Source organism: Actinia tenebrosa, unplaced genomic scaffold (genome assembly GCF_029948245.1).
Source record: "Actinia tenebrosa isolate PJP-AT-01 unplaced genomic scaffold, QUT_ActTen_1.0 PGA_scaffold6__47_contigs__length_16458017, whole genome shotgun sequence".
Classification (NCBI taxonomy): domain Eukaryota; kingdom Metazoa; phylum Cnidaria; class Anthozoa; order Actiniaria; family Actiniidae; genus Actinia; species Actinia tenebrosa.
Window position 1 is genome coordinate 14,168,170 of NW_028292583.1, and position 26,131 is coordinate 14,194,300.

Sequence of the window (26,131 nt, forward strand, 5' to 3'; positions counted from 1 at the left end):
TTGCCAAGTCAGTTCAAATAATCATATGTTCTGCTCTTCTTATAAGGTTACTCCTAGCACAGGTGGTTTTGGACCTCAGCGGATTTAGAATATAATATGAGATTATGATTATTGTCTCTTCGGGCAAATTTGAAGGCGAAAATTCATTGGCCGAGAGTGAAAGATTTTATTGGGTGTTGTGAAGGAGAAGCGACCAACGACGTCAAACTAGAACCTCAGTTGTCGCCTCTGCTGAGGTGGGTTGCTTTAAGATTCAGTTTTCCTCCGTGTTTTTGTTCGAGTTTCTGGTCCTGTTTTGTTGTCAAAGGGTAGATTTTGAATTATTAACGTTGGTTCTTCTTTTTTAGTTGCCTTACGAGCTGTAAGAATGGAAAATGGCATGATGAATGGCGACCGTTCTCCCTCGCCTGGCTTCACTCGTTCAAACTCACGAGGTTCAATGAACGGTAGAGATGCCTATGGCCGAACTTCGCTCCTACGAAGAAACCAAAGTCTCAACGCCAAACAAATAAGTTTTTACAGAAATGGAGACAAATTTTTTCGTGGTCTTAAGCTGGCTGTCTCAGCTGAGCGCTACAAAGAATGGGATTCTCTACTGGCCGAGTTGTCGTCGAAGCTAGACCTTCCCACAGGAGCAGTACGCTACGTATTCTGCTCTGAAACGGGGAAGATGATAGAAGATATAAACGAGCTACAGTATGGTATGAGTTACGTTTGTTCGTCTTCGAATAGCTTCAGAGACGTAGAAGGAGGATACGGGAAGGAAAACCAACCCCAGTGGTCTCTTCATAACAAAAAAGCCCTCCGAGATGAGCTGAACAACTGGACAGATGGAAAAGGCAGTCATGAACCAGAAGTACTACAGAGTGGCGGCCCTCGGGATTTCATCAAACCTAAACTGGTCACCGTAATAAAGAATGGAAAACCGCCACAAAAGAAAGTAACCATGCTTCTCAACGGGAAAACGGCAGCTTCTCTTAATCAAGTCCTGGATCATCTTTCAGCGAAGGGGACTTTAGGAAAAGTGGATAAGTTGTACACTGTCTCCGGAAAAATGGTAAGGAAAAAAGAAACCTTTGCTCGCTAAATATTACGTCTCAGAAAAACCATTTCTTGTCCATTGGGGCATTAAATATTCATTACCAGTAATACTTTTATCCTAAAGAACATCTTTTTTATTCCTTAACCATTATTTTAGTAGGGAGTTTTTTATTTGTATTTTATGGGGTTATTTTACTGCAATAATTTTTGTCGAATGTTCATGAATATTCCACCTAAATGTGACTATCTGATCTTTGCGGCATCAAAAATCCACGGCTTTTTACTCTGATCTCTGCGAATACCTATATGTGTAGGTCATAACTGTCCACTTACAACCCTTAAAACTAAAGAAAATATAAATGGTATAAATATTTTTTCTCCAACACTTTAGACGAAGCTGCGCTCTTTGTATACGTTTTACCATATTCCAGTTAAGACACGACTACCATTGAATTCCATTCATTTATATTATTAGCAGGTTATTTTATTCAATATCAACGTGAAATTTCAAGTAAGAAGCACCCCATCGTATTCTTTTCAAGTGTCATAGTAAATCTACGAAGTCTGTAGTTTAATCTCAAGCACTTTTCAATAATACTTGTTGTCAATCGTGCCGGAATCCTTTGCGACAAATTTAAAAATTCTTTTGATGGAGGGTTTATTTCGCCACGTGTATTGATCGTTTTATTATTAATGATATACTAGTAGGTTGTCTCAAGGGACTTTTCACCTATAGCTACCGCGCTTGTTGTCTGAAATAAACAAAAATATATAGATCGATCATCTCTAATCATCTGCTTGAAGTACGTGCGATGTTTTAGAATCGTTCAAGTGCAAATTTTTTTTGTTTGGAGACCTAGCTAGACACTGTTTAGTCCTACTCTGTTTTATTTCTTACGAACCAGAGGTTCATCAATCTTGATCTATTCAGAAAACATGTGCTTTTGGCGTCTAGTTAATCTTCCTTTTCTTATCTCAGGAAAACCATAAATCGATTTCCATCAAATTTTCATTTTCCTACTCAATTAGGTCATGTCTGGACTTATGCGCTATGACACATCAATATTCAAAAGAAAATCCTAGAGTATTTGAATGTCTAGCAGTTAACATAAATCCAAAGCAAACTTGTTTAGATAGATACTTTTTTCTTTTTGTTAAGCAGTCTTAATGATTTAATGGGGAGCAGTTACTCAATCATACTTCTATATTCTCTTGCATGCTGGAGTCCAGAGTTTTTTATAGATTCATAATAACAACTTTGATCAAATAAGTTAAGGGGTCATGAACCCCTATCCCAATCTAATGAGGATGACCAACGGCTTCCAAAAACGCTAGACCATATACATGTAAGATAATCTTGATTTTGATCAATATGGCCCTTCTCGTGTAATATTTTTACAGTTCATTCATATGAAAATGACTCTTAAGGTTCGATGAACTGCAAATACAAAGATTTCCAAGTTCACATGTTGTAGTCTCCCTTTATATTTGATAAATGTGTCCTATGTTTGTTATACTGTTGACAAATGCGCACATGTGAGTCAAAGATAGTGTCAATCTAGTCATTGCTTTCTGTTTGACTTACATCAGCAAACAGCCTCTAATCCTAAAGTAATCCTCTCAATTCATTTCAAGTAAACTGATACTGACAAATAAATAAAATCGTTTAACAGAAGTTTTATTCTTTTCTTTTTCTCCTATCAGACAAATTCATTATTTCCATACATCTCAGGACCACACCTAAAATAATTTCATATTCAAATCTCAAAAATGTCTTTTGTGTTTTTAAATCATGCAGTAATTTTAAAGAAAATCACCTTTCTTGTGCAAATTTTGTTCTCTAAGTTTACTAACAGAAACTTGTTGAAATTTTCCTTTTACAGAAAAGAATATATTTATCTCTCAAATCCATCTTATAAAGCATGTATACAACATTTTATTGTAGATGTCCAATGTTTTTCAAATTTATCAAAAATTGGTCTCAGTTTTATGTTAAAAACAGCTGTTCAAAAAATAATTTATCAGCTTTGGGTGCTTTCAAAAAATATTCATTGTCATGAGCATTTTGATCTCCTGACTATATATAGATTAGCTTAATACTCTAGTTTACTACGTATATGGTACTTTACTTTTAAAAAAGTATTTTTTTATGCTACAGAATTGCTTTTTATGATTAAAATAACATCCATGTCTGGGTTTTTGTTGAATAGTTTGACGTTTCTCATTTTGAAATAGTTAATTACATTATTCTACCGCTCATTTAAACAAATAGCTTTTATCATAAAACGAAAATGAATAATTTTACCTTGAAAAAAAAAACTTCTGATGTACAACGTTTATAGAAACACCATTATTGAGACCATTGTCTAGTTTTATCATTCAGACAAGAGCCAATATATTTTTTCTTCATAGTCAGAGTCCAGCATCTACAATGGAAATCCCAATATACCATATTTACAAGACTTAAGTATATTTTTCTTTCATTTTTGGACTCCTGCTTAACATTTTAATGGCTGAAAACTTCACTGTCTATAGATCAACAAGTGGTTAAAGCATCTTAATTTTTCCCCTGTTGAGATCATTGTTCAGAATGATAATATCGAGTTATCTTTCAATTTCATGATACCATGATGCTGTTCTTCTCATGGTGGGATATATATATGAATTGTTAACCTCAAAGCCATTGTATACTGGGTTTTAATCTCTAGTCATTGCATGATGTAAATGAAACCCTTAACCGTTCTCTAGGTCTGACCTATTCTCATTGAGTTGACATCCATATACGTAAAATACACTCTTGTTGGGTTTTACTATTCAATTTAAAGCTCTAAGGTTGTTTTAAACATTGCTTATTCTTGTTTCTCTAGCTAAGATTTTGAAAAAAATGTTATTTGCTTTCAAATTATGCTAAAAATTTAATATATTGTCTGCACTGAATCTGTGGTTTTAGAAGGTTTCTCATAATTTAATAAAATCAAATGCAAAAAGACCTTAAAACCCTTGAAAAATCTTAAATGATGTGTAATGTCTAATGTAGGTTTCATCAGTACCGTTTCATCTGCTTTCTGTTAGCCTTTGACAGCTTTAAATATAATTATTTATAAAGATGTAAACCAATGAAAATGGATTACAAACAGCAGATAAAGTGTGGCCCAGACTTGATTTTTTATCTGTGTAGGCAAGGCATATTCTCCACATACTCCCTTGTTAAACTTAATATCTCCCAACCTATCAAAAAATGAATATGATTAATTTCGAAGCATATGTATTTGAATTTTTTTACAATTTATTGGCAAATGTCATAAAGTCTTTAGTTGATTTTTTTGAATTGTCGGGAATCAGCATTCATGAAAAAAATTAAAATTGTCTTTTGCTGTCTGTCTGATGAAAATTCTGATTTTTTTACATTGAGATATATTCAGATATATTTTTGCATTGAGATATATTCATTTGAATATCAGATAAAGTCTGCTGTAATGGGAATGACTTGATACTTGAGAGAGTTAATATTTCACCTGCCAAAATAATCTGTCAGCTGAAAAATTTTTCATTTCCCACATTGATAATACTAAACTCCTTTCTGACAAATGAATGAAAACGAAAACCCGTTTAAACTTATTGTTAATAGACCTATTTTTGGAGACCAATCTATTTTGCCCACTTTAGCGAGTGACAAAATATTGTTTTATTTTCCACATTGAAAAACTTGAATATTTCAATATATTTTAGCTTTATGATAATGGAAGCTAAAGCGAAAGACTTCTTGTCTTCCTATTTTGATTCTCATATTTGTTGCCATGGAAATGCCATATTCTTAGACTTTGAGTCGGATAGTTTAATTAGTATTTGCTTCCTACTTTTGCCTATATTTGGCACTAGTTAAATGCCACATATGATTAAAAAGAGTTTCTCAAATAAATCATTCAAATAAATGCTCTAATGTTTATCTTTAAGGCACACTCAACTCGATGATCTCATTCCTATCACTATGACTCAGTCTGTAAAAATAATTGTTGATTGTGAACACACACGCATTTTTGCTATGGCTAATAGTAACTCGTGTATTTTTGGGAAGTAGAGAAACCAAACTTATCTTATCCTTAAGTAGGCAAAATTAAAAGATAAAATGGAAAGAGACATTTTGTTTTTTATCATTTATTTTTTCACTTGGTCAAAAAGTAGGATGCAAATAATACATTTTGTCCTCAAACTTAATGAAATATTTCCTTTTTTTTAAAAATAAAGCAGTTTAGTGTGCATCTTACTTAATTAATAGATGCATTGTTTTGATATGTGCATCCTATCGTTTAGTCAATGTCATAAGCTCAAATGTATCGGCATACATGTCCATGGGATGTGGTAACGCATTATTATTCCAAACTTTAATATTTAAATTACATGTTCTTATAACATTATTCACTGGATATAAAATGCTTGAGTTTGACAACTCCTAGATGCTTACTCAGTTTTATTGACAAAATTGATAATTGGAAAAATTATTATGATTCTATTTTTAACCCCTCCTCCCCCCTCCAAAAATTAGGGGAATCCTTTATGCACCAAATCCACACATATCTGGATATGTTTTTGAAAACATAATTATTTAAATTCTGTTTTCAGAAAATAAAGTTGTCGTCCACACCTAGTGTCTTCGTTTTCACAGAAATCCAATCCCCAAAGAAAAAAAATTTCAAAAATATCCAGACACATGTGGACCTTAAACTTTTAGTGTTCAAATATTAAGGTATTAAAAAAGGGGTTTTCTCTTATTTCAGATTCGTACTCTGCGTGACTTGTTTGATGATGACATGATATTTGTAGCCTTCAGCTCAACAGAGAAGCCACCAGAGGAAGGATTTGATGTTGAGATCCAAAGTAAGTCAATATTTTATCATCTATACTTTTTGAAATTAAATTCCTTTAATATCATCTCGAGATTGTTATTATTGCAGTTTTTAATATTATGCAGACTTGGCAGTTTTGATCCACTATTTAGAATCTTGGAATCCGAATCTTGTTGTCTCTGTCGTTTATCAAAAATAATCTCTCTCTATAAGGCTTATACTTTTGATTGATGGCAGCAAAACAAACTCCAATGAGAAGCATAATATAAAAATGTGCAGTCAGATTAAGCCCATCTTTAAAAAAACTCATTTCTATTTTTGTTTTGTGTTGTGATGAACCCCCCCTCCCCCCAACCAATTTTCATTAACATGAGCTTCCTACATCATTTTATCACGTGGAGGTTCTGTTAGTCTGTTTCATTGATTTCTACTAAGTTTGTAGTCTTCATGTCTGAACTTGTATCATCAAACAAAATCAAAGTCAAGGTTGGATGGGAGCTTGACTTTTTCACAAAGGGAGCCTCTCTACACCCTGATGTGCAATTTATTAATAAATTTCTGCTCTGTTGATTTCAACAAGTTTAGTAACTTCAGGTAATTTTATGAAAAACAACAGCCTACTACATGACCGCCATGTAAGGTGACTCGCTTAATTTTCTGTACTGAGAAAAACTAGTCAGCTGTCTAAATGTATTAATCATTTTCCAAAGATTCAGTGTAATTTTTTTTCTGAGTTGAGTTTACAATCGGAAATGACATGTCACAGACCACATGTAGGCATAATTGCATATTTTATCGCACCCTTCTGAAGGTCAATGTAAATTATCTGCATTTCAATAAATTTTGGGCCCTTGGCATTCTTTGTGATAAGAATATACATGTACGGCCTCCCTCTGTTTTTTAATATTAATTTCATGTATCTATAGAGTCAATTCTGATGAGTATTAGTTGTGTCGCCTCATGTGTTAACAAAACGAAAACTAAATCTATTCAAGGAAATACATTTTTGGTTGATCAGAAATGAAAAATTGATCCCAAGCTATTTAATTATTTAATGCAGAAGAGCAGGACAGTGGTTAAAATCATTGCATTTAATTACTCCTTTTATTGAATTTTATTATTATTTGGTTATTTTTGGGTCTTTCCTAAGCACTTATTATGATAAATATCAATATAATTCTATTGTTTTGAATCTTTGTTTGATATTTATTGATTCATTCATCCATGTTGTATGTCTGTCGCACATGCTCTGCATGCTAGCACACATCAAATCCATCACGATCCAGGATTCTACTAAGTCAGTGTGGCTATTGTGTAAGCAGGACAGAATTCAACATGTTTGTAGTCTTTACTTAGAAATTATCGATTAAAAATATGTGTTTTTACTAAGAAATCGATATCTAGTCTTATAGCCAAAGGCATTTTTTCTCTCTATGTGGCAGCTTTTGGCATTAAACACAGCACTTTTTTTCCTTTTTATCAAACCCATGTTTATGGAAAAAAGCCAGGGATATATGGAATGTTAGACACAAATATTTTGAAGTCCTTGCTTATGCAACAGCAACACAAATTCACATGGTGAATGCAATTTGCATTTGTTTGATTATTGAACTAAAAGAATTCCAAAAATGTTTGACTTTAGGGGGTCGTCCACCATGGAAAGTTAGTGTCGTTCCATTATCCACTCCATATATTCCTGGCTTGAGACCTGATTCCCTGCCGCCCTATAGAGAATTTACCACCCATCTACATTGCATCCTTGATGCTCTGGCAGCATCGCCTTACAATTCACCTAGACCCAAGTCTGCTAAGGCAAGGGCAAGGTCAGTCTCCCCTCGACTGTACCAACCAAGGACACCTAGAACATCAAATCCACCCACCCCAAGGGCTGCAACTGTACCCAAGTCTAGACCCAAGACTGCTATGGGTACCAGGACACCTGATCTTGGTCCCAAGTCACTCACTCCAACACGGATGCAGAATCTCTCCAAAAATCCTTTCAAGGCTCCGTCTGGTAAGCCAAAGGCAGGTTCTGAGAAACCTATAGCAATCAAGCCTAGACCAAGGCCTAAAGCAGGCTCATACACACCTGTTGCCATCCGTCGTCCTCCAAAGGCCACCCCTCCAGAACAAGATGGGGAGAACAACTGTGATTCCACTGAAGGATCAGTCATACATGAAGGAAGACATGGCTACTACATCTACGTACATGGAGAAAAGGTCTTCACAGAACATCAACCCAATGCCGATGGAAAACCAATGGCTTCTGTACGTCCCATGCTTGCTATAGACTTGGTGGGATCGGAAACTGAAAGCGATGGGGAAAGTGAAAAAAATGTCAAGAGAGATTCTAGCCCAGATTTGAAGCCAATCCAGCTGAACTTTGAAAACACTAATTCCCTTGAAGCCAGCCTTTAGGAAACCTTTGAAAGTGATGTATATCTTAGAGGTGGATGCAGTTAAGGGTTACAATTATTGCATTTGCAATACACGAAACATGGGTTTGTTTGAGATTTCCAAAGCTCTCACTAAAAATTGCAGTTTGCAAACATTTGTGCTTAAAAAGCTGTAAAAAATGCAGTTTAATTTCAAATATCATCAAGAAACTAGATATTTGTTCTAATTGTTCCCAACCATTTAACGTCACTGGACACATGGTTGGGAAAAAAGAATTCAAACCGTTCTCAAAAATCTTTAAAAAACTATATAGTGCTGTTATTCGTTCTTTTTGAAAAAATATAAGGACTAAATTTATCAATATGTATATCCATAACAGTATCTGTGTTTACCAATATATTATCAATATTATATTATTATCATTTAATATTCTTTATGAAAAATATTAGTTTATTGTTTAAGTTCAGACAACTCCTATATACTTTCGTAGGATGCGCAGAGTATTAAATGCTATCTATAAATTACTTTAACATTACCTTTATATTTCAGTTTATTATTAAATCATTATTAATATTAATGCATGTATTAAACAAAGGAAAACGGTGCTCTCAAAATAATATAAATTGCCTTTAAAGATAAATATTTATAAGTTATCGTAATGGATAAGTTGTGTTAATAATGGTGCTGAAGTTGAAGCAGTTCTTTTTTATCACATTTTCTGTCAAGATAAGTTTTTGCTTATCATAACTTTAGTATCAGTAATTTTAGTAACTTTAGTAATTTTTGTAGTAATATTTTAGATGTTTGTGCATTTTGTTCTAGTTTTTGGTTAAAATAAGATAGGAAAGATTTATAGTTTATGATATTAGTCGTATGCCAGTAGTTATTATGCATAAAAATTTATAAAGCATGCTGACTAAGATTGTTGCATGTGTTGCGGAATAATATTTTTTGGGGATGGAGGGCAACAACAATAGTAGTCACAAATACTTCTGATCAATATCTATATTCTCCTTTGAGCATATGCTGCTCTACTGAACTAGAAGCGAGGAGAATTATATACTTCATCATGTTCTTTTTGTTATCAATACTGTAATGTAGTGGGAATATCAAATCAAATAATAATGTTCTAGGGGATTTTTTAGCAGAATCACTGGAAGTCCATGGAAAACTATTCAAAAATGTCAAAGAAATAAGTTAGATTTTACAACATGATTTGTAAAATAATCATTTGAATTTTAGAAATTTGGCAGAAATGGTTAAGTAAGAGGTAGAAGAAGGTCTGTAGGAATGTAATTTCAACGATTACTAATACTAATATTTTTCATGTATTAGAAAATCATTATTCAATTTTACTATTTTTCCATAAATTTTGTATTCTTTCCATTTTCTATTAGAGAAGGTAATTTTGTTATCGGGGAGATAACTGGTGGATTTGCAGTAAAGGTTTAAAATATGCCTTTAGTTCTTTCCCCTTCACTCGGTATGAAGTCTAAGTCATCAAAGCAATGGGTTTTGCCAAAATAAAAAGGTTTGACCCAACACAAAAGTTTACATTTGTAATGGAGACCCTCCGCTCTGAATCCCCGATAAAAAAACTACCAACCGTTGATAATATATTTCACATTGGTTGACTTTTCTTAAATTTAAATATTTTTGTCTTTCTAAAGGAGTACTTAGTTTGTTAAAGTTAGGATTAATAGATGTTCTTGTTCTTTATTTTGTAAACAAATAAAAATAAATATAATTTCCTTAAATATTCTATTCTTGATCATTCTGTTCAGGTTTTTAGAACAGAACCTCTCTTAACAGAGTAATAATCATTTATCAAATTTTATTCTTGAATATAAGCAATTTTACTCAGCAGCACAGAGAATTGTGCGGGATTTTGTTACAAGTAAGTAAGGGTTTTTAGGATCTTCAATTCTTTTATATCTCACCTCAGTAATTGTGTTAAAAGTATTTCAAGAGATATTCCTATGGAATTATTTTAATGCAGAAAGATTTAAGAAATGAAAATAGTCTAATTTTACTGAAAACTCAGATTTTTGAGTAAGATAGGAAACATTGATGGATGGTGGGATAGGATATGATGATTAAAGCTGACAACACACTAAGCAATTTGATGTGCTTGCTGGAGCAAATATTCATTGTCATGAATCTCCAGTGACTTTGATCGCAAATATCTGACATGCCAGATATCGCTGATTTAGATCGCTGGTCGTGCCAATCAAGATTTCTATGGAAATTCACCATCACAATAGCAGACACCATCACGATTTTTCAGGCGATGATCAAAATTTGCTCCAACAAGAGTATAAAATCACCTATTGTGTCATTGGCTTAAGAGTGTAACAGTTAGCTCACAAACCATAGACAAAACTAAACACCAAGGTGTTGAGTTAGTTGAATGGTAGAACAGTGAAGGAAGGATAAAGGGATGGGAAAAAGATGGGAGGGATAAGGGAATGGGTAATTAGGAAATGAAGACCAAAAACAAGACCATTCATTTTTGAGCAGGTAATTTCTTTGTGGATTTCACACTTTAGATATAGCTTGCTAGTCATCAAGATTACCCTGGCTCTTTTTAAGTTAAGAAGTTGAATATTTCTCTATATAAACATGCTTTAAATTAGCTTCTTAATCCCATGGATGTTCCTTGTAGTATTTCATTATTCATTCAAAACCCCTCCATACATTTTTCTTGTGTTATTTTGTCATTCCAAAATTAAGTTCCTAACTCAAAATGAATGGTTAAGTGAAAGGTCGGTTGAGATCTAAGAGTAGACATGTTTTTTTAGAGCGTTACTGTAATATTTTTATGAATGGTAGTCAAAAGATGATTGTATTTTCCAGAACTGTATTTCCTAATAAAAAGTTAGTCAGAACCCTCTGTCAGTACTGTTGTCTTTGTATGTCGGAAGCTCATTGTTTACTTGTCCTAGTCTCATTTTCCATTTAAACTTCTTATCCCCCTATGAAAGATTTAGTCTTTAATATTTATGAGGAAAAATCCTGTCACAATATTCCATTAGAATGGTTGCTTTTGATAGGTTGATTTTGTGTCGCTGTTAAAATTTGTCTGCTCTAATCATGGCCATGCATTTGCACAAGGAATGGAATAGTTGAATTAGTCAAATATCACTGACTTCCTTGATCACAGACTCAATTTTATAGGGTTAGCCTCATTACAGTATACAAAATATATTAATAAATACCAAATAATGCACAGCTGCAAACACTTTGAAATTCCATGGACCTTCACTGGAATGAATCTTTTGAGATTATAGATAACAAATAATTATGGATTTCCAAAGATCAAGAAAATTTATTAAAAGCTTCCACTTCTAATAATCCCCCAGTCCAAAAGCACTGAAAAAAGAATAACCCCCAGAAGGCTTAATAGTGGAAATACAGGTAATTGAAAGCATAAAGACGATAGGCGTTATGTCTTCCCCTTCAGATTACAAGATAACTCCATACAGAGACTTAAAGAGGCCTTGTGGCTTAAAGAGGTCTTCATCTCTGCGCACACCTAGACAACACAGAGACAGTGGCTCTCAAGATGGTAAGTAAACTTTAGCCTGACTGCTTCAAATGCCCATTCATCTTTAACCATCTTCTCATGATTATAGACTAACTACTCTCAGTGTCTATACCTCATTACTAACCACCTCTCATGATTATAAACTAATCTCTCTCAGTGTCTATAAGACCATCTTTGTTTATCTTTTTTCATAAAAAAATTCAAGCTACAAGCAAACCGACTCCAGAAATCGAAAGAGAATGTCTTATTTAGTAACTACTGAAAATTTGAAAGTAATATGTTCAATATTTTGAGAGTAAAATTTTTTAAAAAGCGGTATGATTTACAAAGAAATGTACAACCATACATTTCTTTGTAATTTATAGTGTTTTCAAATTTTAATCCCAAATTATTGAACATGTTGCCCTCAAATTTTCAGTATAGTTACAAAATAAGACCTTCTCTTTTGATTTCTGGAGTCGGTTTGCTTGTAGCTTGAAATTTTTTTATGCTAATGAGGAAAAAACGTAAACAAAGATTGACCTATAACTCCTTACTAACCACCTCTCATGATTATAAACTAACGACCTTCATTGCCTATGCCTCCTTACTAACCACCAATATCAGTACCTATACCTCATAACTACCCACCCATTATTGTAATCCACTAGCCCCCATAGAGTACACATTCAAACATTGATTTGAAAATGTTTAAAAAACAATTATTTCAAAACATTAAAAAAATAGTAGCCTTTTTCTTCCAAAGATTTATCACCAGAACCTTCTTGTTATAAGCCTTTTTCATATTGTTAAGACATAAAAAGTAGTTAGTTTATCTAAAAGAAAATTCATTAAGTATTTTGTTTTATTTTTTCTTAAGGAAATATTTAAAAAAAAACATAAAAGACTTAAGATATATAAAACTATTTTAGTGAATTATTAATATACATGTTATCATTATTTTAGAATATGTTTCATTCTCAACCTTCAAATAACAAAGTTCTAAAATTCTAAACATATAAAAGGAAATGAAATAACATTATTAAAGTTACATAAAAATAAAACACAAAATATAATAATATTTCCAGGTGGGCATACTCCAAGTCGTCCTGTGCGTCGTTCTAATTCAGGTATTGCTTTTAAAACCTTATAAAAAAACTAAATGAAAATAGGAATGGTAAATCCCATTATTTTAAATTGCAAAACACCTGATCACTTAAAACAAGTGTATTCTTACCTAAATCTATTAATAATCTCTATTTAAGTGTCTAGTCCTTTTAGAACTTTCACACTAATTGGGGACACTTTTAACATTACCATCACATTCGGTGTTCTATGCATACAACACTTAACTCATATATTGATTCTTACGAGAGGGAGGAAGCTGTAAAACCTAGAGAAAACTCTTGTAACATAAGGGATAACCAAAACAACAAACAAACTCATTTCACATACAGTGTATAGGTGTCTGCAGGGCTCAAAACAGTGACCCAGACCTTTGGAACCACTGTGGTAAAAGAGGACGTGTTAGCAGTGTGTGCTAACCCTTAATATTTATATCATATCGATATCTTCTTAGCTTTGTATATATCACAGTGTTTTGTGAGTTGATTATTTATTTAACTATTTGTATTCCATAGTGAAAAGTGCTGGTAAAGGTTCAAGAGGTAGAAGTGTTAGTCCAGGTCCTCCAGGTAACAGGGTAAGTACACAATGCTCTGTAAAGTATAATATATAAGACATACTTGTACCCTTGCAAGAGAATCAGGTTTATGCCGCAGATTAAAACGATGCTAAAAATAATTAATTTTTGATTAAATTGTAGGTTAATGGACACACCCCTAAATGTAAGTTTTAGTTATTTGTATTCTAGTCTGTTTTTGATTTCTTCGTTTGTTCATTTGTTTGTTCGTTCATTAGTTAGTTCATACATTCAATCATTTGTTAATTCATTTTATTTCCCTGATTCATCATAGACGGTTAAGCCTTCACTGACTATGGCCTGTTTTTACAAGTACTTTCATAATAATATCCCATTGTTTTCTTCATTTGCAGCAAACCGCTCCAAGTCTCCTAGTTCAACAGGAAGAAAGGTAAGTATTGTTTAAATGATAAAGTCCAATTCCATCTCTGAATTTGCCATAACCTGACTGAATTAGCCCAGTGGGAAGCATGGGTGACATAGCATTGAGAGCGCTTGCCTCCCATGCAACCCAGGTTCTAGTCCTTCCTGGCTCAGTGTTGTATGTGAATAGAGTGGTTCAACCAAAGAGCACTTCTCCTGTGCTTCAATGGTGTTTCTTTGCCCCCCCCCCCCCCCCCTCTCCCACAAAATTAAAATAACTTCTAAATCCCAATTGGAATTCAGTGGATGAAGTGCAACTATGTGGAAATGCCACTGTTAAATCCCATTTATTTGTTTATGCAGTGGTCATTTCAGAATTTGATCTAAAAAAAATTGGTTACCTTAGTAATACAGTCTAGGAGATTCTCTCACTGCCCAATAAATAAATTTTTACAGCATTAATATGCACCCAAAGCCTCTCAGTAATTCAACCAAAAAGTAGAAAAGAGTTTCATTTTTTTTCCTTCTCTTTTTATCTTCAGACTCCATCTGGAATGGCAAATTTAAATGATGAGCTGTAAGTCCAAATCAAATACTTTTCAGATCTGTTATTCCAATCATTCCTTAAAACAAAGGAATCATACTAAAGGGAATGAAACATGGGCTAACATTCCACCCCAGAAGCTAATATGGTGTTAACTTGTTATTACAGATACCCAGCTAACGTGTTTGAGAGGGATACAGCTTCAGATTCAGGTAAGATGGGTATAAGTTTAAGGAACTACATGTATCTTCTGTCCCTTTAAAACAGTACACATCCTTATCTTGGAGAAGAAAATGAATTCTATTGAAAATTCTAGAAGGGTTGACATAACCATCCTGTACTGTTGAAATAAAATGAAGTATTACTTCTCAAAACTTTATGGCTACACGATTCCTCCCTCTGCAAAACCTGACACACTACAGTTGTAAATTCCAATTCAATCTGTGAGTTTGCTTTGCATTGACCTTAATCAGCCCAAAGGTTGTTTCAGGGTATCGATAAAATTTTAGGTCTGGCTTTGCAATTAATTTTTAACAGTATTCAATTAGTTTTGTCAACTTTTCTCTTTGCAATTTTAATGTCATTTTGTTGACAGTAAATATCATTTGTAGAATCTGGCAACTCCCCCATTGTTATTCTGTGTTTATGTGTCTTTTAAAGCCTTAAAAACCAAGAAAAATCATTCATTATAACATTTGAGGACTAAACTGTCACACGTCTTATAAAACTATATAAAGAATTAACAAAATTCTAAATACTAAAGTACCTAAACTAAACTTTTCCCCATAAACGAAATGTTTTGTTTGATTCAGCTAAATCCTAAACTCTAACCTTAAACAATTTAAACCTTTATTCAAATTATAAATAGATATAAAATTCAGTGAATTAGAAAATAGAATTGTAAGTTTCAGCATTACTTTTAAAACATTGCCCCCCTTTTTCCTGGATGCTTAGAATGGGCGGGTTCCGTCAGCTGCTTTAAACATTTTCTGTTCTTGGACTGTTAAACAGCTATGATGATGTTGCTCAGGATGACTTGCAGTGATGATTTTTCTTGTAACAATGCATCAAATGCAACTAGAGAAGTCAGCTTTATGGCAACAAATTAACAGCATCGTAGTGTGAAATCTCAACGATATTCCTTCATGCTATGTTACTATGCATTGAAAGTTTTTAATTTTGTTTTTGTTTTGAAAATCTTTGTTGTGAATCATCCTGCATCATCATCTAAAGAGGTCTTATGCCATGCTTGCTTCAAGCCCTACATAATTTGCCAACATTTTTCACATACCATGCAGTGCACAGCTGGAGATCTGAAGTAAAGAATGTCATTAGGAAGCGCAAACCAAAGGCCTCGCCATCAGACAGGTTTTACTCTACTGTGTGGCTGAGTGATTACGAATCTGAATTTGATAAAAAATCTGAGGCTGAGCTCTTTAGGGAAGATTCTTTAACTAGTTTGAGTCAGAGAACCACACCTCATGATAGTCGCATAACAACACCATATAGTAGCCAACCTGCTTCTCCCTATAGCAGTCGCGTTTCATCCCCAACCTCTAGTAGGCCCACAACCCCTTCAAGTTTTTACAAGTTTGAGGATGAGGATTCGGGACTTCCGTCTGAGACCGATAAATCTTACGATGATATTGTTAAGCCTAGAAAAAAACTCCATAGAACACTGAGCTTGCCAGACTCGGAGTTAAATCATATCAGCTCGAATGATCTTCATGAAAGGTTTGCCACTTTACAACTTGAGCAAGAGAATAGAAGTCTAAAAAAGCTGACTGAAGACCTCCAAGTAGCTCTAGAAAAACTGGAGGAGAAAGTTAACACTATGAAAGAGGAAAAAATAATTGAATTACAAAAATGTGATAGAGATAGCCTTGATGAACCTCCTCCTAAGTTATTATCTTTACCGGTAAAACACCCTAGGTACACTGACATCCCACTCGTAAGCCCATTACAGGATTTACAGCCAACTAGGCCACATAGAAAAAAACAGGAACGAGAAAAAGAACGGAAGTCTAGACAAAGATCTAAACAACATAGAAAAGATAGCAGTTGCTGTATAAGTTGATCATACTTCAAGACACTTGAAGTGTTTGGTAAAAGAACTCGGCTTTAATCGGTGTGACTCTTTAAATAAATTACGATTTACCTAAGCATTGGTTTGTCTAGTGAAGTTGACTTACATATAGTTGTGTCATAGCTAAGACAAAAAAATTGCTACACAACACTTATAACTGTAAAAAGAATGTTCAAGCGAGCTTCATTTCGTTTTTGATTTTCCTCCATATTCTCTGTACTGCATGGAAATAGGTTTTTACTAAATGAGGTCGTGGTCCCTGCGCTCAATGCTATTTTGTATAATATTCTATAAATATTTTGTGCTGTATATAAAAGCTCATAAGGCCCAGACAGTGTGTCATAGTTACAAGTAAAATGTTTGATAGGATGGTCAGGTCTTTGGTTGTTTGTGATCTAAGTTAGACTAAAGAATTTCTCTAGTACCTTCTCTGTGCTCCAAGGTACTATTAACCACTCAACTGACACATGTATTTGCTATGATATATCACACAGCCGAGCGCATTATGAAATTATTGTCACCAGAAGTGCCGTCAGCACAGCAGTGCTGTATGTTGTTTGAACATGATCATGGCAACGATGCTGATTGGACGATAGGGAGGGAGCTCCTCACAAGCACCTAGATACCTGTGCCTTAATGCTATCATACATAGTTACATGTAGCTATAGTTCTATACCCTCAATTGCAAAAATCATTGTCGAGTTCAAGAACATAGAACATAGGAGCTGAGACCAAAATAATACATGGGAAGTAAGTTAAGTAGATGTATCTAGTGATACAACTTGTAGAATGTTCATAAATTATTTCAGCTTCGATATATATATTTTTTTTAACCCGACAAAGATTTTTGCAGTTGAGTGTATAGTATAAGACTGGTGACATGTTTAAGTCTTTCAAGATGACAATGTTAAAAAAATAAATTTGTGTATGTCATGTAAGTGTTTGTAAGTGTGTTGTACAATCCTTAATTGAAAAACAAAAGAATTACCAATAGTTAGTTTATCAACCAGAGATTGAGTTAAATCAATCCAATTGGCACTAAATGTTTAATTTATTTATGACAAAAAGAATATAAAATCATATCGTTATAATTTTTTGTTCAATTTGGAGATAAGTGTTATTTTTTTCAGTGGGGGGTTGTCATAATTAGGTATTGTAAAAAAGTGTTTAAATGTACTAGCTGTAACAGTAATCAATTATTATTTCAACTTAAAATATTGACTGAGTTAAATTAATTTTCAACGCAGTTGGCCTTTCTTTAATCTTGTCCACCAAAATCCAAGTTTTTAAGATCAGTGCGATAATATTCATGGCACCATTGCATCAGGCTTTAACGAGATTATACTAGCAAGGAGACTCTGTGTCTCTATACATGTCATGCATACAGCATTTGATCAAAAGCATACACCCAATGCAAATATGGGGACCAATCTGAAAAACAGTGTCAGTTCTAGACTAGCTATCCTCTGACTATCCTCTGGACAGTCCAAAACAAAGAGCAATTCAGTTTTGACCAAATATTTACATTAATTTTGGTGCATCAGTATTATCTCATTTTCAACTTTCCTAGTCTTTGCAAATAATATTTTAATGATATCAAATAAATAAATAAATAGGAACAAAAAAATTATTAAATGAAAAAAATTGGTGCTACCATCAAATATTTGACAGCTACTAAAATTCTGCGGCCATGCATGGTTAAGAGAATATCTAGATTAAATAATTTTTGGAAAATTTGAAATTTCTGAATCATAATATGGATTTGATGAATTATACAGGATTATTTCAAAGGCCAACTTGCTACACTATATTAATAAGATTTTCAAGTATAATCAATGAAAAATACTCTAAACAAATATAACTAAACAATTAAGATATTATAACCTATTTAAACATTGCCCAGATAAATCAGAATTTTTTGTTTATAAATCAAGCCTAAAAGTAACTACTGTTAAATAGTTGTTAACATTATATCACATTGATATCAGAGTGTGTAATTCCAGGATATATCTATCCCCTCCCCCCCCCCCCCCCCCAGAGGAATTTTTTCAGACCCCCTACCCCCAAGAAATTCCAAATTTCTGCCATGCAAACTCTAATTTTGTTCTTTCTCTGACCCCCCTATCCCCTCAGAATTTCAAAATTTCTTCCGTGGGGAGGTATGGATAATTTCTGGAACTACACAGTTTGCATGAAATGATAATTATTAAGCTTAATTAAAATCCTATTTTACTTTTACCAAAGTCTAATTTTTAAATCTCTGTCCACATAAACAAACTCCTATTTAAATTTCAACTTAAAATCAAAAGAATGAAAATAGTTTTTAAAAATTTACTTAAACCAGAAAATGAATAAACCTAAAACAGTAAATCACAATAAACAAATAAAATTATATCCATCAATTAAGTTATTAATAATATTTAAAACATTTGCAAGATATTTCTTAATACATTAGCAATACTATTATAATCCTATAATATTTAAACCACTGTAACCTGTAAATACGTCCCCTTATAATCTTTTAGAACTGTGTTGAATAAAATTTTGTTGTTGGCTTGATATTTTGTTATTTTGTGTTATGATTTTTATTTGTTTTATTGTGAAATTCTTGTTTTTATTTTATCAAGGTTGGTTTGTTTGTTCGTTGTTTTTTTGCCTCAGCCAATATTTATTATCAGTATTCAGTATTTTCTAAAGCGTGTGACAGATTAGTATTTAAATCTTATGATTTGATTTCTCTTTTTGAATTATCCTTTATCTAATTTTGCTTATATTTATTTTTTATGCCAATATAGGAGTACCCTTTTTATTTTATTTCATCTCTACTCTATATATCTTATGAAAAGCCAAGTCTTCTTATGTGTTAAAGCCATTTACAGGCTCACATTTAAGTTAACTCTGTGAAACTTTTTATTTATTTTTCTGCCATATTTTGTTTACATTTTATCAAGATTACACTACTTTTATTTTCCAAAATATTGTTCATAAATGTTAGGCTGAGTGACAGTTTAATTATTAATGGTTTTAACAGTAGTAATAAAGGCACAAGATTTCTGTTTTAACTTATTCCTTAAACGTTCTTTTTACCTCTTTCTTACTTTTTTGTTTATAAACTGGATATATAAAGCATTTTTCTTGTCTATAAATGTGTTACTTAATCTCAATCTTTTCTCTCTAATGCTTGTGTCACAAAATTTTTGTTGATCATAAAATTTATATTCCTTACTTTGAACTCTTTTTAGTTATTTCTTTCTTACCATAACCATGACATAGTAATGGTTATTTTATTATTTTGGTTCTCAGTTATTTGTTTATTCATTCTGTTTCTCAAACATCTTCACCACTCATATTGGGGTAATTCATTTACTATTGCCAAAAGGCACAGTGCATGGATGCAAAATTCTCACTACTGAAGCCTTTTTTTAAAATTATGGATAAATTGTATTTTGAATATCATACATTACATTGTAATTATTAGTGTATTATATTGAATGAATTGACCAAAGTTTTCTCTGCATTTTGCTTTCTCTGATGAAGGCTGATTCGTTAACACATGCCAGGAGCCCCATGCAGTGTAAGTCGACAACACACTACCATCAGTAACCTCTTGTGCCGTGAGATTTACCTATAACTCTGTAAAAAATTTAAAGCATTAATGCTTTTGCACTTTCTTTCTGGGGCCAGTTTTGTTATCATTGTTAATTTTTATAGCTGTTCTACTAAATTGAAGGGTATTTTTTGATGCTCAACGCAGAGTGTTTAAAAAATTAACGTATTACTCATGATGTGGAATATTTGCTTTTAGATGCAGGATTAATGTTTTTTCATGGGTACATATATAATTTATGCATGCGGGATTTATTTGAATTTGCTGTGGCATTTATTGGTCTATATTGTACTAAGCTGTGTGCACTGTGTTTGTATAAAGAAGTTTCATTGTTTTATATAATTATGATGATGATGATGATGATGCACTTCAATGTCTCACAAATATATCCAGAAAGACAAAAACACTTGGAAGCAACAAAATGCAAAAAAATCAACTTCATTCTGGCATTTAAACTTCTCATTTGATTCCTTAACTTCGAATAAAATTACAATATAAAAGTATAACAACTTTCAATTATTTTTTTACAGAACTATACAAAGAAAACTTAACTGGCACCCTAGAAAGAAAGTAGTTTCAAATATTCTTTCTCTGAATTTCCAAGAGAAGTGTTTTTGTCTTTTCAATAAAGACCTTGTGTCGACCAGACAAGGTGCAGATGACAAAACTCTGACCATTGCTTGTAATTCTTTACAGAGAGAATTGAAATCAACTCACTGGAACAAGATTACTGATCGTATAAGAAGCTCCTTTCTTGGCCCTATAAAGACCTAATACTCAAGTACTTAAAAATTACTAAAAAAGCCTTCTAAATGTTATAAAATACAAGTAAATGATGTGATAATGCTGTAGTAAGCCAAAGAATATTCCTCCATTATAAAAGAGATAAATGAATGAGAGTAGTTTAACTAGTATAAAAGAAGAAAAAAAAGAAGAAAAAAACTAAATCATGATAAAGGATTTAAAACTGCTGTTAGGCTTAGAACAAGAATTTAATCTCTAAGATGTTCAAGCAGAAAACTAAAAACCATTAAACTTGACTTGTTTGAAATGATAATTTTTTAAAGTGTAAATTAAAGCAGGTAATAGCAAAAGGGCAGGTACGTAGGTTAGTAGAAATAACAAAAGCTATAACTGTTTAATTGCATTACTTCCTAAAAGATTCATTTGCCAGAGACCAGCACACCAAGGAATGTTAACAGCTACAAAGTACTATAAAACAGCAAAAAGTGGGATTTTTTTCATTATTTCTTTTTGCATCTTAACTTGTATTTTAATTCTAAAATTAGGTTTAAGTGGTCATGAAGAATTTTTTTAAATTGGGCTTAAAATACCTGTATAAAAATTGAATATTAGAATTATTCCAATTGTATTTATTATTTAAATTATTTAATCATCATAGAAACAAAATTTCCAATTTCCTTCTCATTCTTCCTTTCATTTATCATTGTTCTTTTCTTTTCTGTAAGAAATCATTTCAGTGGATACGAACATGTGAATGAAAACTTGAGATGTTAGATATTTGCCTAAGGTTTTGGTCTCTCAGCTTGTTGTAGCACTAAATCCATGTAAATGTAACATTAAATTAAATGACATAAAAAAAGGATGTTCCTATCTTATTAATCATAGTAATGATAAATATCGACTCTGTGAAATGCAGTTGGACTAACTGGTGATGGGAAAACTGCAGCAATAAATCAATAAAATATATTAATCCAATCCTAACACCTTTTGACCACTTGTTCACTTCTTCCCTAAGTCTGGGTCTTTTGTCTTTATTCCTACCTTTCTTCCTATCCAAATATTTTGGAAATCATCCTAAAACTCTACTCCTGAAAGCAAATTAATCTTATCTTGCAATTTTGGGTTTTTTAAATTATTTCTCTCTTTTAATTTCCATCCTTGCATATTCTATTTTTTCCATTCCTTTGTAATTCAAACAGCTGTTTATAATTTTCTTTCTGAAGTAAAAGAACACTTGAAATTAAAAGTTTGTTTTCTATCGATTCTTAAATTAAACTGAATAATGATATTGTTTTCTGATTTAAATTTAAAGACAATGAAAAACTATCCATTAGTTCTAGCGGCTATAAACAATCCTTAATTAAATTTTAATGAATGTTTGAAAAAAAAGCAAGCAAGGAATAAAAGCCACACCTGCTGTGTGTTAAGATAGACCACTAGTGATATTTGATTGCTATTTTTCCTAACTTGGTCCTCTTTCATCCACTATCCAATCATGGTCAGCCTTGACTGTCGTCCAATAGGAAGTCTGGCCCTCCTTCAATATGAGCTTGTGAACCAGCTTGTAACAATAACAACACAAGGTGTATCTCATTGTTTTTTTTTTTCATGGCCTTCGTAGGCTGGTTATCACCTGTTTGAACTCTTTCTTGATCTTTGTTCTCTTAATTCATCAGAGATTAAAACTGTCAGATTGTTTTAATGATGCTTGATTACATCGCATTATGCCATCTTTCCTACATGATGAATTTTATTGTCTACAGCTGAAGAATCCCCCAGTTAATGATTTCCCAACATTTATCAATAATGATTCTCATTCTCCACTTTATTTCATTTCTCTTCTTCTTCTACAAGGATGGATAAATTCATTACTTCTTTAATGATTTTCAGGTGTGGTTGGTTAGTCCCCAGTAAGCCCAGTTATTTGTGCCAGATGTTTATGATGGTGCCTTATTTGGAATACTTATTACAGCACCTTTTATCTTGAGCTCAAGGATGTGTTAGCATAATGCCCCCTGAGAGCTTTTGTACTCTGTATATATATGCCCTTTTCACTTGCTCTTGCTTGATACCAAAATGACCACCACTTCACCTGTCACTGTCTGTCAGGCCCAATCTCATACAGGGTCTTTGACATCTATCAAAATACTGTTCCTCAGTTTCCATATTTTCTTATTCTTAACAACTACCAAGATAATAAAGCACCTGCATTATTTAGTCCCCTTGGGACATGGTGTCCATGACAACCTGAATATTTGATGATGTCATTGTATGGCAAATAAAAGACTTCTTTTCTATTCCCTAAAAGGTACATATTTAGCAGGTGCTTCTTGGTGGTAATTCAATTTTTTGTACCTTTTTTGGCCAGTTTTGCCCTTCATGTATATGGTCCTTCATCTTCTGATATTTCAAAATAATTACTGGAAAAAATTCTTTTCTCAAAATGTCCTTGCCAATATTCCAGTTTATACTATATCCTATGTTGTCTTTCAATTTATAGATTTCAATTTTCTAGATCAAGAACACCTAGATCTTGAATTCTTAGATGATATTCTAACAAAAAATTTAAAAAAATGGTTAAATCAAATTTTTTTCAAAAATCCAAAGAAAGATTAATGCAATAATAAGCTAAATGAATAATAAACCTACTAGCTTCCTGTTACATTCACTAAACCTTAATTACTATTCCAAGATAATATGATACGCAAAATCCACAAATATGATTGTCACCAAGAATTCTTGTCCTAATGTACATCTAGATGCTCAGAGCAACATTGTATTTATTAATATTGATTCTAATCTATCTTGTTTAATGGATTCCAGTTTCTTTTAATTCATGACAAAAAAATAACCCTTAGCCATCAGGTATTATCATCCACTTGATGTGTGTCGAGCAAATAGTTATATTTCCTCTTGCTTCCTGTGTAATATATTTTGTTTCTTTTAACTGTTCAAAAAGGGGAGGAATACCCAATATATCTGCAGACACTATGTCTGACAGCTTATCCACTTTTATTACTTACATAAACATCCATTTATTCCTATTGGGCATTCCTCTTGAGTGTGTAACCTTTGGAGACTAGAATTGTAGTTTAAAATAAACAATTCATAAGACATTCCAAAAGGAATAAGACAAATTTAAATTTAAAATGCTAATTGTTTTCCCCCACACATTTTTTGCAGCAGAATGGTCTCGCGCACCTCTAAGTACATTAACATCTAGAACTCGTTTTCAAGCGTAAAAATAATTCTGATGCAGACTTCTGAAATTCTTTTTCTTTTCTTTAGTTTTTGTGGGAACAATATAGAAGCAATATTTCATTGATTCAAATATTGTTCATTATTTTCTTAATTAATAATTTTTTCTTTTGATTACGACACAAGTTAATAATTTTTTCTTTTGATTACGACACAAGTTAATGTTTTTGTTCATTTAACAAAAAAAATTTTTTATCTTCTTGAAAAGTAGCTATCCGTGATTGATTTTGAAATTTTGTTTTTACTTTTCACCAAAGCAGGTGTTTTTGTTCAGCATAATTACATTCAACTGTAATATTCCCAATGTCTACATCATTTTCCATTTGTTTTTTTTCTCTTCAATACTTATTCCTACATTATACTTAATAAATCATCAATCTTTCTTATATTTCTCAGTAGATAATAGCGTAAAGATTCACAATGAAAAGAGCCAGACAGTTTTAGGATTTTAAATCTAAAATGATTTGTTCCTCAGCATGGTGCTTCCAGCTGCCATCTCTTTCTCAAACCCTCATCAATTATTCATGCAACCTTTTACTAGTATCTTTTCTACTTCAGTAAATAATTGTATATTTTGGTTCATATACTTATTAACCAGTACCATGCAGAGTGCCACTTAGCAGCAATAGATTAATAGCAATTAATGGATATTTTAAGATTTCTATTGCATAACTATATCTAGGCATTCATGTTACCAGGGTTCTTTCTTAGCCATATGTTTAATAATTTATTTTTGGTTAATTCTATGTAAGGATATTTCTGAAGTGTTAGATAATTGGTTTAAAGTAGGATGTGTTCCAGTCTAACAAAGAAACCTCAATATTTCAACTAAAATAAATATATAAAATATTTAAATTTTAAACTGCTGAACTTCCTAAAATGTTCTCCTTTCCTCGCATAAATAATTCTAAAACTAAAAATTGAAAAATATTAGATAAAATAAAAGATTATTTATTACTGTGAAGAAATCTGTAGAACTAAAAAACAAGGGTTTTTCTCTTTGTTTTTGTTTTGTTCATGTGTGTTTGTATTTGTTGGATGTGTTGAATGTCTGTGATGAAATCAGAATTTGCCAGTTTTATTCTTATACAGTTTTAAGTCTATATTTTCCAATCCTCCCCACCCCCAACCCCAATAAACACACACCTTTGGGATATTTTTGGGTTCTTATTCAAATTCCATTCATTGTGTCTTTCAGCTCGCGAAGGAAAATACTTTAAAAAAAGAAGAATATCAGTCCATGGATTGTACAGAATCGGCAAGATCATTGGCGATGGGAACTTTGCTGTTGTTAGAGAATGTAAACATAGGTAAGCTAATCCTTGCAGTTGGTACATCACTTAAGATTGCTACAGCAATGGTTTTCAACTCGTACATAGAAACATTGCCATATTAACCTCATATTTTTTTGAGTGTCATTCACTGTTTACAAACAGTGACCTCATGCATCTTTCCCTTTTGAAATTTTCCGACCGTCAAACTTAAGATACCCTTTGTTTAAGTAGCCAATAGATCTCAAGTCCTGGTTGGTACTTTAATACCAATAAATGACATCACCACCTGTTAATATCACTATACCAGCAACATGATGGTTGGAATTCTGGATTTTTTCATAGTTTTCCATTCTTTCTTATCGCATTTTTCTTTTCCTGTTTTTTTTTTTTTTTCGTTTTTTGTTTTCAGGAAAACCAATAAAGAATATGCACTTAAAAATAATTAATAAAGCAAAAGTTAAAGGAAAGGTAGGAATTGTGATGCTATCAAATAAATTCATTGCCTTGTCTATTCAGCCTCTCTATCAGGGGAATCAGAGCATTGGCTTCTTTTAACTTTTGTTGACCGGGATAAATTATTTGGACCTGATGCAAAAAATGCATTTGCACCTGTCCTGGTGCGATAATGACAGTTTTTTTTTGGTTATTAACAACTTACCTAGATGCCTATTTGTGCCACATTTCTCCACACTACACCCCACTGTTACGTTTGTATACCACACCCCAGGAACATCCACTGATTCGA

The 26,131-nt window shown here is 32.5% G+C and overlaps 1 protein-coding gene across 5 annotated transcripts; it reads left to right on the forward strand.

Moving 5' to 3' along the window:
• On the forward strand, positions 1 to 25,855 carry LOC116293636 (serine/threonine-protein kinase DCLK2). Of its 5 annotated transcripts, none has more exons than XM_089039131.1 (12): positions 9 to 236; positions 348 to 1,057; positions 5,817 to 5,916; positions 11,746 to 11,850; positions 12,897 to 12,938; positions 13,449 to 13,510; positions 13,634 to 13,655; positions 13,864 to 13,901; positions 14,416 to 14,450; positions 14,586 to 14,629; positions 25,311 to 25,422; positions 25,796 to 25,855. In XM_089039131.1, the coding sequence occupies exons 2-12, from the start codon at positions 368 to 370 to the stop codon at positions 25,830 to 25,832; spliced, it is 1,287 nt and encodes a 428-aa protein (XP_088895257.1). In that variant the 5' UTR covers positions 9 to 236; positions 348 to 367; the 3' UTR covers positions 25,833 to 25,855. The 5 variants fall into 5 exon arrangements, with proteins under 5 accessions (XP_088895256.1, XP_088895257.1, XP_088895258.1 ...); XM_089039134.1 differs by lacking the exons at positions 25,311 to 25,422; positions 25,796 to 25,855 and adding exons at positions 20,041 to 20,077; positions 20,807 to 21,835 and having other exon boundaries at positions 11 to 236; XM_089039132.1 differs by lacking the exons at positions 25,311 to 25,422; positions 25,796 to 25,855 and adding an exon at positions 16,998 to 17,547.
• The last annotated feature ends 276 nt before the right edge of the window (positions 25,856 to 26,131 follow it).

What these genes read in the sequence shown, in the direction of transcription:
- LOC116293636 (XM_089039130.1), top strand. Translation starts at nt 368, where the DNA reads ATGGAAAATGGCATGATGAATGGCGACCGTTCTCCCTCGCCTGGCTTC. An exon ending in ACACTGTCTCCGGAAAAATG is followed by an intron (nt 1,058 to 5,816) that starts GTAAGGAAAAAA and finishes CTCTTATTTCAG; the next exon opens with ATTCGTACTCTGCGTGACTT. An exon ending in ATTTGATGTTGAGATCCAAA is followed by an intron (nt 5,917 to 7,527) that starts GTAAGTCAATAT and finishes GTTTGACTTTAG; the next exon opens with GGGGTCGTCCACCATGGAAA.